The sequence below is a fragment of the Taudactylus pleione genome, unplaced genomic scaffold (genome assembly GCF_031769625.1).
Source record: "Taudactylus pleione unplaced genomic scaffold, aTauple2 ptg000737l, whole genome shotgun sequence".
Taxonomy (NCBI): domain Eukaryota; kingdom Metazoa; phylum Chordata; class Amphibia; order Anura; family Myobatrachidae; genus Taudactylus; species Taudactylus pleione.
Genome location: NW_028285139.1, coordinates 1,772,536 through 1,790,969, shown reverse-complemented (window position 1 = coordinate 1,790,969; position 18,434 = coordinate 1,772,536). Strand labels below are relative to the sequence as shown.

Genomic DNA, 18,434 nt, shown 5'->3' with positions numbered 1-18,434 from the left:
GGTTCCCGTCTCTAACAAGTCCAAACCGGCCAAATCCCCTCCCAAGACGGCCTGTGATTACCGGAATCTGGGGACGCCTATAACAAGGTGGACCAGAGGTTGCCTGAAATCAGAGGCAGCTCAGTCCAGAGCCACTGCACCCTTAGGCCAATGAGCTTCAATCCCAGCATGTGATCTGGCCCCTCATCTCACTGTTAAGTGCATAGACTTTTCCTCTCCCTTTTGCATCAGCGGGACGTCGCTTACATTCTAAATACATCAGCGACTATCTCTTACAGATTACTACCTACTGGAAGTTTAATTACACTAGTGCCTCCATTGTTCATTGCATGAATCCACACAATTGGGTACAACAAGGAACAGTATATTAACACAAGAACTTGGAAGGTGACATGTACCTTTAAACCCATTGGACTTATGTGCATATAAACTTGTTAATAAACATGCATGTTATGTTAGTGATTTTGACATCTGTATTTTACCCTGACAAGATTAGTAAAGTCATATACGTTTTATTGAGTGTCATAGCTTACTGCTGGGTGAATTTAGGAGATTCAAGTTTCACCACAATACTACTTACTTTACTGAAGGTATAACAACATTATCAAAGCACACAAAGGAAGTAGCACGATATCTGTACTATTGTTATACATAATAGGTTGGTCACCTACATGTGCAGCTGCTCTCCAGAACAAAATAACAAAAAATAATAGTAACTGAGCGCAAGGTATCATAAATTGTAAATTAACAGCCTTGGAGGTTGCACCCTTGCTGAACACCGGAGGCGATTTCCTGCCGGCTGTTACACAGTCCTAATACATGTTGGAAAAAGTCCAAATTAACCAACTAATATAAAACACTTGCTGTAGAAGAAGCCTACCAATTATTGTGGGCATACAGCTGTACAGATAATCAATTTTCTGTAGTCCACTCTATTCATGAATGGGTGGAAAAGCCATTTATCTCCAGGTCTTGAAATACTACAATACGCACCTTCAAAATATACAAATCATACAAAACTCTGGATTATCAGTGATAATAACTAATGTAACATTGCTAGTCAGCCACTCAATAAGCACTTTGCAGAGTGTGTTATTTGCTTATTAAAACACTCATACAACACCTCCCATATCAGAATGGAAACACAAATTCACATTTACTGTAGAGGACATGGAGTGCAAGCTGATACCATGCGAACTGGCCAGCCGATGTGTCCCAGGCCAAGGGCAAAGTCTGTCACCTCATCACCCCAGTTATTGCTAACCCTAGCCTCCTTACTAAACTCTTCTCTTCTCCTCAAATTGAAGAAGTATGGATAATGATTTGAGTACCCTAATGCACAAGAGGGGTGATATAAGCATTATTTCAAACTATAAAGTTATCTACATCAGTGATTCCCAACTTCAGTCCTCAAGGCACACTAACAGTCCTGGTTTTAGCGACATCCATGCTAAAGCACAGATGGTTTAATCAAAATAACTGAGGTACTAATTAAGTCGCCTGTGCCAAGTATGGCTATCCTTAAAACCTGGACTGTTAGTGTGCCTTAAGGACCGTGGTTGGAAACACCTGATCTACAGTCATGATAAAGTGTGTTTATTCCTAAAGCATCAACTATTACAAGGAGACAGATGTCCATGATCAATTTCAGTCTGTATTTCATCCACTCCATACCACATTACCAATCTGCAAAAAAAATGTAGTCTATCCTGAAGCATGGACAACTGACTGACCCAATATTCTGCAAACACATGTGACATGGTAGATTAAATTATACGATTAAGCAAACTTCACGCTCATATATTACAACACATTTGTTAAAGTGATTTCCCGTCTATTTTTAAGTAAGGCCATTTTTTGACAGTGTCGCCATCTATAGGTCACTTGCAAGGTTAATTTGGGACAATTATAGTTATCTGTATTCAAGTGACTGACCAGCAATCTAAAATTAGTTTAGGTCCATTTGAATGCCCGTGATACTATGTGTAGAACTCAAACTTCTGACCTTAAAGAGATACTGCAATCTGATTTCTACTTAGTGAAACATTGGAAAACTCAAAATTGATGGTTCGTAAACACTGATAAACACGATCCATGTTATATGGGACAAAAGCTAAAGTTGTAAAGTGAACATGAGCTAATCTAGAGATTACAGCAAACACCAACCTTTATCTAACAACAATATTCAAACATAAAGGAGTTTGCTATATGGCTTGATTTTAATTTAGTATTCATTCAGGCACCTAAAATGTATTCCAAACTGGGCTTGCTTTGAAGTAAAACTCTATATGGACAGAAAGAGAATCACAGAAAGCTTGTTACATTTCACAACTCAATCTGACATTTTGCTGTGCAAATACAAATCTCACCATTATATAATTTAACTTAGTTTGGCTGAATCTGTGGTGTAAACATAGAGATCACTGTCCACGGTTGCCCTTCAAATACTTTCTGGACAAGTTACCTTAACAAACTAATGGCTCACAATTTCTAGAAGGAATCTGAATGTTCCACCGTAAGGAGCTACCCATTTTTACATCCTACCTGAGCCACTTCACTGTGCCATCTGTCTGATAAGGCTTAAAAATTCTGTCACTCAGCTCTATAGGCAGATATATAGTTGAAAAGTTGAATGGCTTTTTCTGTATTGGGATTATAACTTTATATAATACATATAGGACACATTTGAATAAAATAGGTGGATATCTCTTCCTGGAATTATAGATACTGTACATGTATATACTTTTTGCTGCCTTTCACCATAAAAAGTTAGTTGCCAAATACGCCTTTGTCCATTTACATTGGATTGACACAGAGATTAATGTATGCCTATGGGCAGAGGGTATTTTGAAAATAATTTTTGGCCTGCATATGCACTGGAACAGTGTGCAAACAAATACAGGCAATTCAAAGTTGTGTGCACCTATACTTACTGAGAGGTGTAACTAGGCTGTAACATAGGCAAAGTTCAGTGAGGGCGTGCTGACACACATGCAGTCATATCTTTTGCACCTAGTATCGGCAGCTGAGAGAGCACATTGACGACTATAATACAAGGTGAACACAACATAAGATGCATACCTCTCTGCATACGAGAGAATATACATTTTTTCATGCACAATGCAGGAGCATAGACGCCAGGTTTTACATTGAATTATATATATACATGAACTATGTAAAAAAAAATCTGCACTGTATGGGGTTTACAGATCGCAGATTACGACCAAAACGCGACTGGAATTGGTGAATCAGGATGGATTTAACGTACCAATCAGGGCTGTAGATTACTTGTGCATGGTAACAATCAGCCGATTTGCAGACCGTTACTAGTAAAATGATGAGTAGAGATTGGCAGAGCTGTCTTTCCTGAAAATTATCTGCAAATCACTGAAAAATCTCTAATGTATGGGCACAGATTGGTAGAATCTTTAAATTGGGGAGGAAAAAAAAAAAGAAAAAAAAGAAATCACAGATTCTGTGAATCTTTTTTGTGACTGCTGATGTATGGGCACCTTAGCACATGGCTGTTAGAGTTATCACCTTGGGGGCAGCCTGGCATGTCCGTTAGTGCCAGGCACGCCCTCAAGAGTGACGAAAAGGGGATAGGTATTGAAGACACGCCCCTTTTTCATTGGCCATGCCCCCTTTCCAGATGTGCCCTTTCTCTAGGTCCGGCGCCCTGCACGGTGCCAAACCAAAAGTGAATACTATCATTCTACGGTCAAAATCACTTAGAATACATTTCTCCCCTTCTCTGAGGTTTGGTCTGAACAACAACTGAGCCTCTTGACCATGCCTGCATGCTTTAATGAACCGAATTGCTGTGACATGATGGGCTGATTACATGTTTGCATTATGGAGCAGGTTTACCCAATAGTGGCAAATGAGTGTGAATACATTCATCATTATGAAATTCACATAAAGTTAATAATTGCCAGAAGGGGTTATGCCAAACAAAAGGGACAACGATAAAGACAAGAGAACGAGGCCAGCTTTGTAAATGAAGGTCTGATTCTTAGTTGCTCGGAAAAGCGCACGCAGAAACGTCTATTGGCTGTTGTCTGTCTGCGAGTTTATGCAAATGCTGCTACAAACTCCTTCCCTGATGTACATCCATTGGGCCACATGAGCAAGAACGGAGATGCCCATTATACCGTCCACGCTGTAATACAGATTGGTGCCTCCTTACGTCTTCATTGAAAAGTGCACCAGCCCTATGACAGGTGAAGTTAATGTCTGACTACAGTCTCCTATGCCTGCGGCTGTGTGTCTGGGAATGAAGCCGTTTGCATTGACACTCCCATAACTTGCCCATGCAAAGTTACAAAAACACAAAAAAACCCCACAAAAACACAAAACCAGCTCCACTACGTGAACATCGCTATTTTGTTTAACTCAGACTCAGGCTCCTAATGCGCAAGATTGGTTGGTTTGTAAGAAACTGTACAAACGTTCTTATTGGGGATCCGGTCAGAATGTCGACATTTAACATGTCCACACTAGAATGTCAACTATAATTTTTTGTTACTTTTAGGGTTAGGCTAAAGTATGCACAAACTGTCGACATTCTTGGGTCAACATGTTAAATGTCGACTGTATGAACATGTTGACATATGTTTATTTCGACATATTGCTTATTGACATTCTGACTGTAGACATTCAAGGGAGCAATTCAATTGTTTTAAGCACCCCTGCTGGGTGTCTTTAAAAAATAGGCGTCTGCAATTCAATTGTTTCTCCACTCGGGCGCTCATTAGTATTTAATGCAACTAAACCACGGCAAAGCAGCTAAACCCATCTAAAGAAGTGGTTAGGACACGCAAATAACAGACTGCACACATTCCTTCTTGCACCTCAGGAGGCTGCAAGAAGAAATGTCCCATCCCCCCCTACGCGGCTTTAGGTGTCCAAACGGAGCAACAATTGCTCCGTTGGGCTCCCGGTCATATAGATGCCCAGCAGGGGTGCCCAAAACAATTATCTCGACCCCTTAGAATGTCGACTTTTCATACCACGCCCTCTTATTGTATGAGCAGCTCACTTACTTGACATTTTCTCTCAGTTGTTTCACAAGCTTGATGTTGACATCGGCTTCCAGTAAGGCTGTGCATACTTCTTTGAGCATAGCACCAAGCACCTAGATATAAAGAAAACAAATAATGACATTAATATTGCAAAAGAATTTCAATAGTACTTTTTCAATTGTGTACATTAATGGCTTAGATCTTATAGCCACATCTACTGCACCTATAAAATGCTTTTAAAGCCATTCCACAATGAGTCAATACAGGACAAAAGAATATTCAAGATATTCTTGAAGGGTGTGGTGTTTAAAGACTACAAATGTTAAATTAAATAGTTCTGGATTGCTAAGATTTTAAAAGATTTTCTATTTTAAGTCATGCATTGTAAGACGGGATGTAGCCAGGCAGCCGATGGTCTAAAGGCCCACCGCCGGCTTCCCGACTGTCAAATCCCAGCAAGGTACTGACCGGTATCGAAAACCTGACGCCTTTCATTAGACCTACACCAGGAGCCCAACGCCGCGGGAGGGGGTTGAGAATTAGATTTTAGGGCTCCCGGGGGACTTAGGGTTAGGCACCCCCCTGGAGGGTTAGGTTTAGGCTAGGGGAAAGAGGGGTTGGGGTTAGGCACTCCCGGGGGCATGTTAGGGTTAGGCACCCCCCCGGGAGGCTTAGGTTTAGGCTGCGGGGATGGGATGGGGGTTAGGCACCCCTAAGGGAGGGATAGTGGGGATGTTAGGGTTAGTTATACTTACCTTATTAGCGATCGGGATCTTCACCCCTGCTGGGCTTCCGCTGTCGGGATTTGAACTATGCGGCTGGCGGTATTACATACTACACCCTGTGAGACACGCTCATGTTTATGTACAACGTTACTATCACAAACAGTGAATGTAACTATCATTCAGGGGAGTAGGTCGGCGAAGGAAGAAATCTATATTTTGCTTTTTCTTGGCTTGCTTATTTATTTTTGTCATTGTGGGAGACCGATTAGAGTAAGAAGAGGGTCTAATTTATCCTCTATGCACAGTAACACATGGTTAGGTCTAAAATATATAGATCTTATCGCCGTTATGTATACAATGCAATATGATCCAAATACTTCTAGTAGGGTTACTGTCAGAGGAGTAGCGTGGTACCATGGCGCCCGGAGAAAGTGCATGTCATACCACCCCCCTCCCTGTACTGAACTGAACTGTGCCAGTGGGGTATGGCGAGCCTGCGGGGCAATACTGAAGTGACGAGAAAAAGAGCAAACAGTGGCAGTATGACACCTGGCATTGAGGTCCCATTGGGGGAATAGAATGCTTTAGTGATGCACTATCTGACATTAAGGGGTAGCTCCTTTGGAACTGCTTTATGTATAGCTCCTAGGATCTGACTTATCTCCTTTGAATCATTATTAGTCAACAGAGCAGATTGTATTATATATTCTGAGCATTTAACTTAAAGTGACAGAGTACATGTGCTATAGTGAGATTCCACAGGGTGCACAGCTTATTACTGCAACTACTGCCCCAAGCAGCTATAACTGGAGTGAGAACACCTATGGGAAGCTCCATTCTCAGCTATGCTCCTACTTAGCAAATATACATTGCACCTATATTAATGTGAGTACTACTAATCATGTTCTGTCTGCCACCATTATTATTTCAGGTCTCCTAATATTTTTTAAAAGACCTTTCAAATAACACTGTGTGGTCATGCCTGGGAACACCTCATTACTTTAAATAGTAAAGCAGTGACTTTGTTTAATCTAATACCTTATAATTGAAGTTTAGGATATTACCTCAGATGTGTCACTTTTAAGTCTATTGAAGCACAATGAATGAATGAGGAGAGAGGGAATCAAAGAGGAGAGGGAAGTGCCGATCAGTGAGGGTAGGTGACAGAGGCCAATAAGAAAGGAGAGGGGAGGGGCAAAGAGCCAAACACATGGTAGAGAGGGGAGGGAATTAAAGAGGTGAGAGGTGAATGTAATCAGTCTGATAGGAAAGGTGAAGTGACAGAAGATGATCAGAGGAGTGAGGGCCGGATATGAGGCAATCTGGGCAGCTTGAGGGCGGATGAAATGTAGAAACGGATCTCGGATCCGTAACTTATTTAGGATGTAGAGCAAACAAACCGAGATAAAACTAAGAGGTGGCCATCATACTGGGTAGCGCCCATGAATTCCGGAAACCTGGATGGTGCCTTCTGTCCATTTTGGCGCCCGGAGCTCATGCTCCACCGGAACCACCCTCGCTACTCCCCTGGTTACTGTTCAAGGAGAGCATATCTAGACCATATTCTCTTGCCCCTCTGAAGCCTTCGTCCCCAAGCATATTAAGGAACACTAACAAGATCATAGTATTATTGATAGTTTCCTAGCAACCCTAATGTAATGAGTACAGAAGTGCTTGGACAGGTGATCAATAGGACAGGAACATTGAGCCATCACCACTAACGAACACCATAGAGCTACATTGGCCTAGCGATGCACAGATGTGCATACAATGCAAGTGGTTATAAAGCATATAAACCAATCTATGAGTAATCTGGAAATGGGTACTATTTCTATACCATTCAGGTAAGACCATCTTATTAGATGAATCAAGATGCCACATGCAATTTTTCACTGCCAACTTAAGTTTACACTCAGAGCATCAAAACACACTGGTAGTTAAGAGTTCTGTAGTTTAATAGTACAATATTCAGTAAATAAAACATTGAATTGTAGAACAATTACTCGAATCCCAAAAAAATAGTAGGCTCACCTCTTCATTAATAATTGTGGCATTGCTCAAGGAGCGCAAAGCCGACGTAATCTTCCGTCCAAGGTCTGCTAAAACCATTTTGGCTTATTTCAGGTGAACCGGCTAAACTAGAACAGGAAAAATAAACATCATGTAAATAATATAACTATGGATTTCCAGATGCTTGTTTTAAACAATTTTCTGTGTCATGGCCAAAGTTATGGACTATAAGCGCAGAATTAAGTGCATCCAACTATAATTCACATGTTACTAAGTTCAGGGGAACCTTCGTTTCCTATACCAGACATTTGTTAAAGATATTTGATACATGGCCCCATATTTAGTATATGTAAGATATAAACAAGGGAATAACACAAGTACAGATGGATGGTGCCAGGGCACAGGTCTATGCAATAAAAAGCATGTATAACACTGTATAAGGGGTACAGGTGCAGGCACTGGGGCCTTCCAGCTGCTGTGGAACCAGAAGTCGCAACATGCCCTCTGGGACTTGTAGTACCACAGCAGCTGGAGTTCCATGGACTGCCTCTATTCGGTGTCAGATGTCCATTACCCAGTTCGTGTAACCAGTCTCTTATACCGGTTTCTTCAGCCGCTTCTTTCCGCCCCCTATGGGACGGGCCCTGCCCGACTGCCTCCCCTAAGCAAGCTATAGGGACCCCCCAACCACTTTCTAAATATCACCCCCAGTAGCAGTATGTATCCCTGCAGCTTCCGCTCTGTAGGAAACGTCACCACTCGCTGGCAACACTTAACCTTTCGCTGTGATTCTTTTTCCGGATCAACGGGCATACCATCGAGTTTGGCCCTCCAGCGCCTCTCTATGGTGAGGACGCCATCTTGGTACACCTTATGGAATAGTAATAACATAACAGCAACCGTTGATGCATGTGATTGCAATTAGTCTGTGTGGTCTCCGAAATGGACCTTCCTCAAGCTCAGAGTGCTATCCTCAGCCTGCTGGGGCGGGTGTCACCGGGCGTCCTGCCTAAGCTCATTCACTGGGTGAAGAATAGCAGTAAGCGGCCACAAGGCTCATTTCTGTGGTGGCAGAGGGTATAATTGCTCATATACATACAGCAGCGCAGCTCTCCTATTATTATTAATTATTATTCCGTTACGCTTTACAATTAATATAGGCCCCTTCTACAAAACGGCTATAATTCTACTCGCTGCTATTTCTACTTTCACTAGGGACTAAGGGGGAGATGCATCAAACCGTGGCGAGAGATAAAGTATCAGCCAGTCAGCTCCTAATTGTCATTTTACAGGCTGCGTTTGAAAAATTAGCTAGGAGCTGAGTGGTTGGTACTTTATCTCTCTCCACGGCTTGATGCCTCTCTCGCCTAGAGAACTTTGAGAGAACATCAAAAAATTGCACTTGACTCTGATGTATGGGGGCCTTTACACACACCATAGAGATTGATTGCAGCAATCGTGCAATTTGCAATCAATTGTGTATAAAAATCTTTCCCTTTTTCAATCGATTGTGGCAATTCTGCAATCCATTGAAAAAGGGAAAGATTTTTATACACAATAGATTGCACGATTGCTGCAACCAATTGCTGATGTATGGGGGCCTTAAGACGTTATTTTAATGGTTGTCACAATTTGCCTGTAGCCCAGAAGTGACTATCTGTCTGCTACGGAACTACAAGTCCCAATCATGCTTTAGAAGCTTTGGGCTGTCAACAGGGGTGGTTCAAGAGGGGAGGGGCCAATATGCTCTAGTGTTGACTGCAGTGCCACATAATACCTCACAGCTCCAATCTGTGTTCCTACATTGACAGTGCCTTCTGGCCAGGGCCTCACTCCTCATGGCTTCCTCCTTACCTTTATTCACCAGAAGAGTCTCCATTTATTGCCTCGTGTCTCTCTGTCCGTCTCGTCTTGGAGTCTCCTACACCACCTCTGCCCACCTTGGTCTCATTAGAGGGCTGTGATTTGCGGGCTTCTGGCAGCAAAGCCCACCATGCCTTGTGATGGCTCTTGGCGAAGCCCAGAGGGAGTCTGTGTGACTTCAATCCTTTGTGTTAGTAGTGCTAAACTAGGGTAGATTGGCCCAGGATCCCCTAATCCTGGTGTACTATTATAACCAAATATAATCAGGTCTTTTGCCCAGTGATCATTTTCATAATATTACTGGTAAGACTAAGGCGATACCAGACTAGCTTTTTCAAGTGATTCTTCTTCTGGAAATTATAAGCTAGGTCTTGCCACAAGCTATTGTGTATAAGTACCAGCCCTTGTTATAACCCAATCCAAGTAAAGCAAATGTCAGTGCAGGTGGCTGTAAGACAATATTGGGGTAACGGGCAAAGGTTTGGTACAGGCAGCAGTAATGGAAAGTTGTCATTAGAGTCAGAAGCCAGGATAAAGCACACTGGCAGAAGCACAGAAATGCTAGTTGTGAATGCTATAACTGGTAGGGTATGTCTGTAATAGGTGGCCATTTAAGGCATCTGGTACCAGTGAGAGTCTATTAAAGGACAAACCCCCTAAATACCACAATCCAGACCACCGAATAAAAGGACAGTTGCCAGTAAAGCCGCCACCGTAATGAGCATCAAAACAGCTGATGGGTAGTTACCTGCTGTTCCTGACTGATAAGGAGAAAAGATCATTGTCTGATTGGTTAGAGTGGAAGAGCCTGGGTGCTTCCACAATGGCTTCTCGGATAACTAAATGAGCCATTGACTTCTTTTATAGGTGAGATAGAAGAATTAACCACAAGTAATGCTGATGTTATTCTACACGGTATTGCTGATGATCTGCGAAGCTGCCTGCCAATGGAGGCAATGGTTGGATCAGAGAGCCAAGCCATGGAGAATGTGAGATATTTTCATTGGAAATGATGCTTAGAGCTAATCTTATTTTATTTGTTTTTTGCTAGGTTGTAACCTGTTTAAAATACAGACTAGAAACTAGATAGTACTTGTCACATATAAAAAAGTTTCTTGGGGAAGTTAGCGCTAACAATATATGAAAGTTAGGGCTGCGATTTATGGGGGACCTCTTTTTTTTGTTACCTGCCTTCTATTGAAGGGCACAGCAAAGAGCCACTTGGAAATGACCTGTGAGAACAGATTGCACTTATTGGCAGGTTTATTACATAAAGCAATGGTAAACATAAGTGCACCTTTTCTACTAAAAGCTAGCAGGAGTCTATAAAAATAGGTTTAAAATGCCACATAGGTTTACTGCTACACTGATTGTGAATTGGTAGTGCTTATTTTTGAATTGCCCATAATCACATTAATACAGAGGTTCCCAAACGCAGTCCTCAAGGCACCCTAACAGTCCAGGTTTTAAGCATATACATGATCACAAGTAGTATCTCAGTCAATTTAATTTAACCACCTGTGCTCAGCCATGGATAAAGGTGCCTACACACTAGATGACTCACAAAAGATGCAATATCGTCAACGATTTCCTTTGAACTTCCTCGGCAACTCCCCTGCATTCCCAGACGAACGATATCTTGCATAAACTTTCCTATCTCACTAACGACCTGCGGGGACGAGCATTGGCATCCTGATCGTGAGTGGACACTCACGATTTGGACATATTGTACACGATTTGTTGTTCCGATGCATCGAAATAGGGTAAATCGTGCAAAATATCGTCTAGTGCAGTGGTTCTCAAACTCGGTCCTCAGGACCCCACACAGTTCACATTTTCCAGGTCACCCAGCAGGTGCACAGGTGTATTTATTACTCACACATTTTAAAAGATCCACAAGTGGAGCTAATAATTTCACTTGTGATTCTGTGAGGAGACCTGGAAAACATGCACTGTTTGGGGTCCTGAGGACCGAGTTTGAGAACCTGTGGTCTAGTGTGTACGCACCTTAAAACCTGAACTGTTGGGGTGCTTTGAGGACCGCGTATGGGAACCTCTGCATTAGTACTTGCAATGGCTGTTGCTAAAATGCAAAGTAAATATTTTGCACTATTCTAAATCCACCTCCGAAAAAACACCTTGCACTAAATACATTTTTTATTATTTTTCCTTATTAGTTTTAAACTTGTTATGGTGTGCACACAACTACATACTCGCAAAAGTTATAAAATGCCTATTCATACATGAGTATCTTTATTTTAAAAATTACTTGTCCGTGGATTAAAAAAAATGTTTGCATGGATAATATTTAATATTTGTATGTGTAAATACTTCGGAACTGCCACAGTTTTTTTTAATTGGAAACAATGTAAACAAAGCTCTAATTATTAAATTTATACATGCTTAGGGGTGAATTTACTAAAGTGAGAGTTTTTATAAGTATTAAAAGATTAAAAGTGATATTGCCCATAGCAACCAATCAGATTATAGCTATTATCTTCTAGAATTGGTTGCTATGGGCAACATCACTTTTAAAACTCACTTCTAAAAACTCTCACTTTAGTAAATTTGCCCCTTAGAGCCGTATTCAATTTGAGTGGACCCGCGACACTTTTCCGCCTCCCAGACTTTTCGCTTACATCGCGTGTTTTGTAGTCGGAAAAGTATCGCGCATGCCCGCGTATCCCCGTATTCAATTTGAAAGTACGCGAAAACGGGACTCGGCGAAACTTAGACAAGCAGAAAGTACTGTCAGATTTGGGGAAATCAGCCTGACACCCCCCCAAAAGATGCTCTGACATGGGGGTTAGCTATGGTACCCCCAGATTTGGCTTGCTGAAGGTATTTGGTATTTTTAAAAGGGCTCAATAGCTGCTAAATAGCGTTTTTGTGTAAGTGGTGCTGAATAGTATTCTGAAGGTTTTTTTTGCAGAAAATAACTTATCCAAGCAAATTGGGGTAGCAAATTTGGGGTACTTGAAAATGGGGGGCCAGCATATTTTAAAGTTGCTAAAGTTAAGTTTAAAAATACGTGAAAAATCCACTTGCCGCAAGCCCCTGAAATGAAAAAAACACCTGGGGCATACTTGAGAACCCCCCCCCAGAGTCAAGTTCGCTAGTTTTTAACTTTGTCCCCCAACATTATTTTTTTTCGCCCCCAATTTCAAAGGGATTTTTTTGGGGTGTTCTTAAGTGGGTTTTTTGACAGTTTACCTTTGGGGGACTGTCTGAAGGCTGCACGGGGGTTCCCGCAACGTTGCACCCCAAAACCCCAATTCTGCACCTTTTTCCGCCTGCTATTCATAGGTGAAAGTTTTTCGCCTATTACATTCCATTGACTTTCCGCCAAATTGAATACGGTAATACTTTTCCGCCTGGCGAAATTACGTCATCGGCGAAAAGTTTTCCGCCAAAAACACGCGAAAACGGTTTTTCGCCTCAAATTGAATACTGGCCATAGTGTTTATAATATTGCTTTGTCTCTGAGAGATTACTATCTAAAGAGTGTTTTCTATGTTTATTTTTTAATCAATGAATATGTCAGGTTCCTATTACCTTTTTATAGCAAAGCTAAATATGCAAGGGCAAAATAAATAAAATCTAATAAAACAATTTAGTGGTGTGAAGTGACGGAAATGGTTGGGTCCAAATGCCTGTTTGGAATTTCATAAGTTGTGTTATTGTTATCACACAGGCAATTATTGTTGCATATAATGATTGTGTGTCGTTCTAGTTTCTTTCTTGTTTTTTTAATAAAATTGGAAAATACAGCAACACTTTCTATTTAGGATTTACTGCTCAACCAAGGCTGAACTATAACTACCGTCATGCCTACCTAACATTGGCCCTCATTCAGAGCCGTTCGCTATTTGCGGTCGTTCGTTCAAAAACAAGGGGTGGCTATTCAAATGATCCGTTCGCAAATTGCAGTCTGTTCACACCTCTAAGTCTGAACGAGCGAGCAAAACATACGCTCGTTTATTTGTTAAAAACGCCCCCTGGCCGCTCGCACCATACGTCATGTCCGCTATTTATTAGATTAATCGAGTACATCGAGCAGCGTATGAACTGCTCGCTATTCTTGTGGTTGGTGTTTGCTACCACAAATTTGCGAGCAGTTCTGGCTATAAAATAACCCAGTGACGTGGTCAATGACGCTGCTGTATTAATTATGCACACCCATAATACGCCCGTTTTGACCTTTAAGCACGCCTGCGTTCGGATCTCCACTCCCCATTTTCAAGCACCTTCCCCTGTTACCACCCACATACGCCTCATTCTGTCACTCAAAATAGCAGGCACTCGCTATATAGCGTACAAACGATTTTTGGCCGCACTGACTGGTTCGCGCATGCGTACTAAAAACCGTACGCATGCGCAGATGTGCAAACATCGCTCGGAACGAGCGTACGGCCGCTAGCGAGCGGCTCTGAATGAGGGCCATTGTCTTTAGGATCATAGTTATGTGTCCGAAGATATACCAATGTATTCTTACCTCATCTATACTGTAGTTCATAGTATTCTCTATTGAAGTTTTTTTTTTTTTTTTTTTAGATTCACAAACTCCCGAGGCCCACCCTGCACATAGATGCTTTCCTTTATAATGATGATACAATTGACTTATTATGTGATGAGGGGAAGATGAGCCGCAGTTACTGTTTGTCATGTGGCTCTAGAAAGACAGCACCTATAGGTGAGTCACGGATTTCATGTGCTTTGCAGGTAAAGGACATTCATTTTTTGCGCTGTTTTCTGTAACAACTTCCTGTATTTTTTTTTACATTTCTTATTTCCTTAAATATGTCCATCATTGGGTGGGATGGGGATTGAAAGTGCAAAATAACTTCAAGAATATGTCATCTGATAGTAATTTATATGAAGTATTGTGCAAAGCTGTTTGCACTAATTTTTCAAACCTGATGACTTTGGGGAAGCAGTCAGGAAGCCGTGGGTCGAAATGACGACCGCCGGCTTCCCGACTGTCAAAACCTGGCAGGGTACTAATGACAGGCGTCTAAATCCCGTCGCCTGTCATTATACCTACGCCGGGAGCCCGACACCCGGCATACCGAGCGAAGGTAAACTGGGCGGCGGGTGCAGACAGCCGCGCCGGGGGGAGGGTTAGGTTAGGGGCTCCCGTGGGGGGGACTTAGGGTCAGGCACCCCACCAGGAGGTTTAGGCTAGGTGAAGGTGGGGTTAGGCACCCCCGGGGGGAGGTTAGGGTTAGGCACCCCCCCCCCCCCCCCGGGAGACTTAGTTTTAGGCTGCGGGGACTGGGGGGTTGGGTTTAGGCACTTAGGGGAGGGTTAGTCACTGGGGGGAGGTTAGGGTTAGGCACCTCTAAGGGAGTGTTAGGGGTGGTGGGGGGGTGGTAGGATTAGTTATACTTACCTAAATTCCCTGTCGGGATTTTCACTGCTGTCGGTCTGCCATAGGGCCGGCGGTGATTCTTGCTGATTCCTGACATTGATACATCATTTTGCAGCTTTCCCATTTGCTGGACCTTCATTTCGATTTGGTTGTATGAGTGCTTTGTATTGGCTGATGTTACATTACTCAGAGACACAGAGAAAGTAAAGGGCAAGAAGCATTGGAAATAATGTATGTACTATAAGTTTAAATAGATGTGGAAATATGGATATTCTACCAGTCTTACTGTGTGGGGGTCACAACATGACAAATCTATATTGCGGAATATCTTTTACCCATGTCGCTAAGCTGTAAATTTAAACATTAGTATTGCACTGACGACTTCCTTTTTTATTTTTACATTTGCAGACTTTCTTTCCCATTCCTTTTCCATTGTGGAGCTCAAATTTATCTTCCAGCACATCCTACCCGATCTAAGTGAGAAGACTCTTGTGGATGTGGGTTCACGACTTGGTGCTGTTCTATACTCGGTAATATTTGGGTTGAGTTTTCTACTGTCCAGTTCCTAAAAAGTTGTTAATTGATAAAATGTTTTTTAATACCATAATGAGTAATCTCAAATAGGAAGTTATACTTTTTCACTGTGTTGGAAAAACTAAGCATACCTTGCATTTCAGCTTTAGGTTACATTAGTAGATTCCCTTGGTTAATATGTGATTAATTTCTGGTATAGTATGTGTGTCGTTTATTCCCTCTTAATTTATTTTCTCCTTCATCCACTAGGGGACAATGGAGCTTATGACACTGGGGTGTATAAATGGCGGTTGAGTGGAGCCTGGCACTTTTTACATTTATTTAGAAGTGACTGGCATCTCCCCCACTATCCCCCATCAGCCTCAGTTTTAGTGCCCGAGGGAGCCGGATGCACCTTGGGCTGTCCTTACAGCCTTTTCTACTTTTTTTTTTTTTAATTTATTTTATTTTACTACAAGATTCCTTGAGGATTTACACAGGCAGACTGCAAGCTGCTGCAGTCTGCCTGCACCGTGGGAGACACCCGGGAGCAACTTGCCACGGCTTACTGCCGCCAGTGTCAGTCCCTGGGGCCATTCAGTCATTGGACTTTGGGGACCCACCACAGCTTACTGTGGCTTGTGCCCGGGTCCCCACGTGCCAACCATGTAACCGGGTCGGCTGGTTGCGGTGAATATGACCCACAACCCTTGACTAGCAAGGGGGGGGGGGGTTGTTAGATATAATCTTCCAGCCCAGCGCAGTGAGCATACTAGCGATACAAGTAGCACCTGCACCGGCCACTTCTAAATTACTGCGGTTAGCGACTCCCCAACTGGAAAGAGCAGAGCTTATTGTGGTGGTGCACCCAATCGCGCAGTGCCGCTTACTGGCTGGAGATGGGCGGTTCTGTGCGTTAGAACCCGGCTCCCCATTGGTCACAATAGCATCTTCTCTGTACAGTATGTTGATGCACTTTCTCACGTGGAGCGGCGCCATCTTCTCAGCACTGCGCAATGCTCAGCTCCTGAGTAACGGAAGCAAGCTCAGCCGGCAGCTACAGACCTCCCAAGCGTCTCCAAGACAGTTTCTGTACCTTGGGTATCCACATTAGCAGGTGTAATGTCTGAGTTGACTACTGAGTCGGCGACTTCCCGTTGGGAAAGGGCGTCTGCAAGGGGGGGGGGGAATCCAGTCCAGGTACCTTGCCTTTTTTTTTCAGTAATCCAAGAGCTCTGCAGGACGCCCATCAGGAGCCGGATTCGGGCACACAAGGGATTGAAGCCCTTATCCTGGCAGTCCGCCAGGTTCTTATGATTTCCGATTCAGAGCCTGCGGAGTCGCAGGATACCTCATTATTTGGTAAGAAAACAGACTAGCTGTTACTTTCCCCCACCTCTCTCCAATTAGATGAGCGGTTGTATGCGGCTTGGAAGCATCCAGACAAAAAGTTCCAGCTGTCCAAGTGTTTTCTTTCTCTTTATCCTTTTCCCACAGCTAACAGAGTCAAATGGAACGTTCCTCTGCCAGTGGATCCGTCTGTTTCACGGCTGTCAAAGAAGACAACGATGCCTGTAAAAGAGGGTACGGAGCGGAAGTTGGAAGCTACCCTCAAATCCATGTAAATGGCAGCAGGAGTTTTACTCAGGCTGCCCTTAGTCGGGTCTTAGGTAAATAAAGCTGTTGAAAAATGGGTGGAGCAGTTACTTGAGGGTCTGCGGTCTAATACTCTGTGTGCAGACCTGATTCCCCTAGCTGAGCATATCCGGAGTCGGCTATTTACCTGGGAGATGCCTCCAGAGTCTAAACGAGCTGTGGAAGCCCTCCCATTCATGGGGGATATCTTATTTGTTCCCGAACTAGACAACTGGATTTCTCTGGCCACGGGTGGCAAGAGTACCTTCTTGCCCTCAACCGCGGCAGCCCTGCGTCGTTCCTACTCAGGCCCCTCCTTTTGTTCCTTTCAGGCCCCCACCAGATTTCAAGGAAGAGCCAGAGTTACCTCTTCGGCAGTTAGAGGTGGAAGGACCAGGGTTCGTCAACCCGGTACTTCCCGTCGCCTGGACCCTAAGCCAGCCGACAAACCAGTGACCTGACGGGCTTCCATCCCACTTGGGGCTTCCCATGGTGGATGCTCGCCTGTTAAATTTCAAAGAGGTTTGGTTCTAGACTTGTTTCGGTTCACAATCTTGGTACCCATGGATACAAGATAGTTAGTTTGTTTCTCCGCCCCCAATTCGGTTTTTCACCACAGGTCTGCTAGTCGAAAAGCTGAAACTAGCAGTGTTGCAGCAGGCATTCTGCAAGCTTTTGACCTCCGAGGTGTTGGTGCTGGTTCCAGTGCATCAAAGCACTCTGATTCTACTCAAATCTGTTTGTACTTCTGAAGCTGGATGGTTCAGTCCGGCCTAGTTTGAATCTCAAATCATTAAATCTTTATCTAACGTTCCACCAGTTCAAGATGGAATTCCTACACTCGGTCATAGCAGGTCTGGAGGCTGCAGAATTCCTCATGTCTCTGGACATCAAGGATGCTTACTTGCACACTCCAGTCTGGGAACCGCATCAGGCGTTCCTCCGCTTTGCCATTAGGGAGTCTCATTTTCAGTTTCGGGCTCTGCCTTTGGCACCCAGAGTCTTTACCAAGGTGATGGCGATGATGATTGCTCATCTCAGGTCCTTGGAAATGACCATTGTCCCTTATCTGGATGACCTCATCAAGGCTCCGTTGGTGGACTAACTTTTGGATCATGTGTCTTTAACACATCAGATTCTCATCCAACATGGCTGGATCGTCAACTCATAGAAGTCCAACCTGGTGTCGTCACAGTTTCTGGGAATGATTCTGGACACTTCCCTTCAGCGAGCAGTGTTCTCCCCAGAATTTTTTTCCATCCGGATGGCATCAAGAAGTAGCCGGGTGGGGGC

The 18,434-nt window shown here is 43.3% G+C and overlaps 2 protein-coding genes across 6 annotated transcripts in view; one reads left to right on the top strand and one right to left on the bottom strand.

Annotated features, from left to right (window-relative positions):
• Nucleotides 1-8,592, bottom strand: part of SRP54 (signal recognition particle 54) — a 28,419-nt gene extending 19,827 nt beyond the window's left edge. Inside the window, exons 1-3 of one of the 2 annotated variants that reach the window (XM_088457074.1) lie at nt 8,537-8,592; nt 7,781-7,887; nt 5,046-5,137 (exon numbers count right to left, since the gene is read on the bottom strand). In XM_088457074.1, coding sequence (XP_088313200.1) covers nt 5,046-5,137; nt 7,781-7,858 — 170 coding nt within the window. In that variant the 5' untranslated portion in view covers nt 7,859-7,887; nt 8,537-8,592. The other variant, XM_088457073.1, reaches the window with a different exon arrangement.
• A 36-nt stretch (nt 8,593-8,628) lies between these two features.
• LOC148477205 (uncharacterized) overlaps nt 8,629-18,434 on the top strand; it is a 40,030-nt gene continuing 30,224 nt past the window's right edge. For 2 of the 4 annotated variants that reach the window (XR_015872533.1, XM_088457075.1), the window contains exons 1-4: nt 8,630-8,798; nt 10,490-10,611; nt 14,177-14,315; nt 15,402-15,523. Coding sequence is in view for 3 of the 4 variants with exons in the window: in XM_088457075.1 (XP_088313201.1) it covers nt 8,702-8,798; nt 10,490-10,611; nt 14,177-14,315; nt 15,402-15,523 (480 nt within the window). In the remaining variant the exon portion in view is untranslated. Of the gene's footprint in view, nt 8,837-10,489; nt 10,612-14,176; nt 14,316-15,401; nt 15,524-18,434 lie in introns of all 4 variants that reach the window. The other 2 variants (XM_088457077.1, XM_088457078.1) reach the window with 2 other exon arrangements.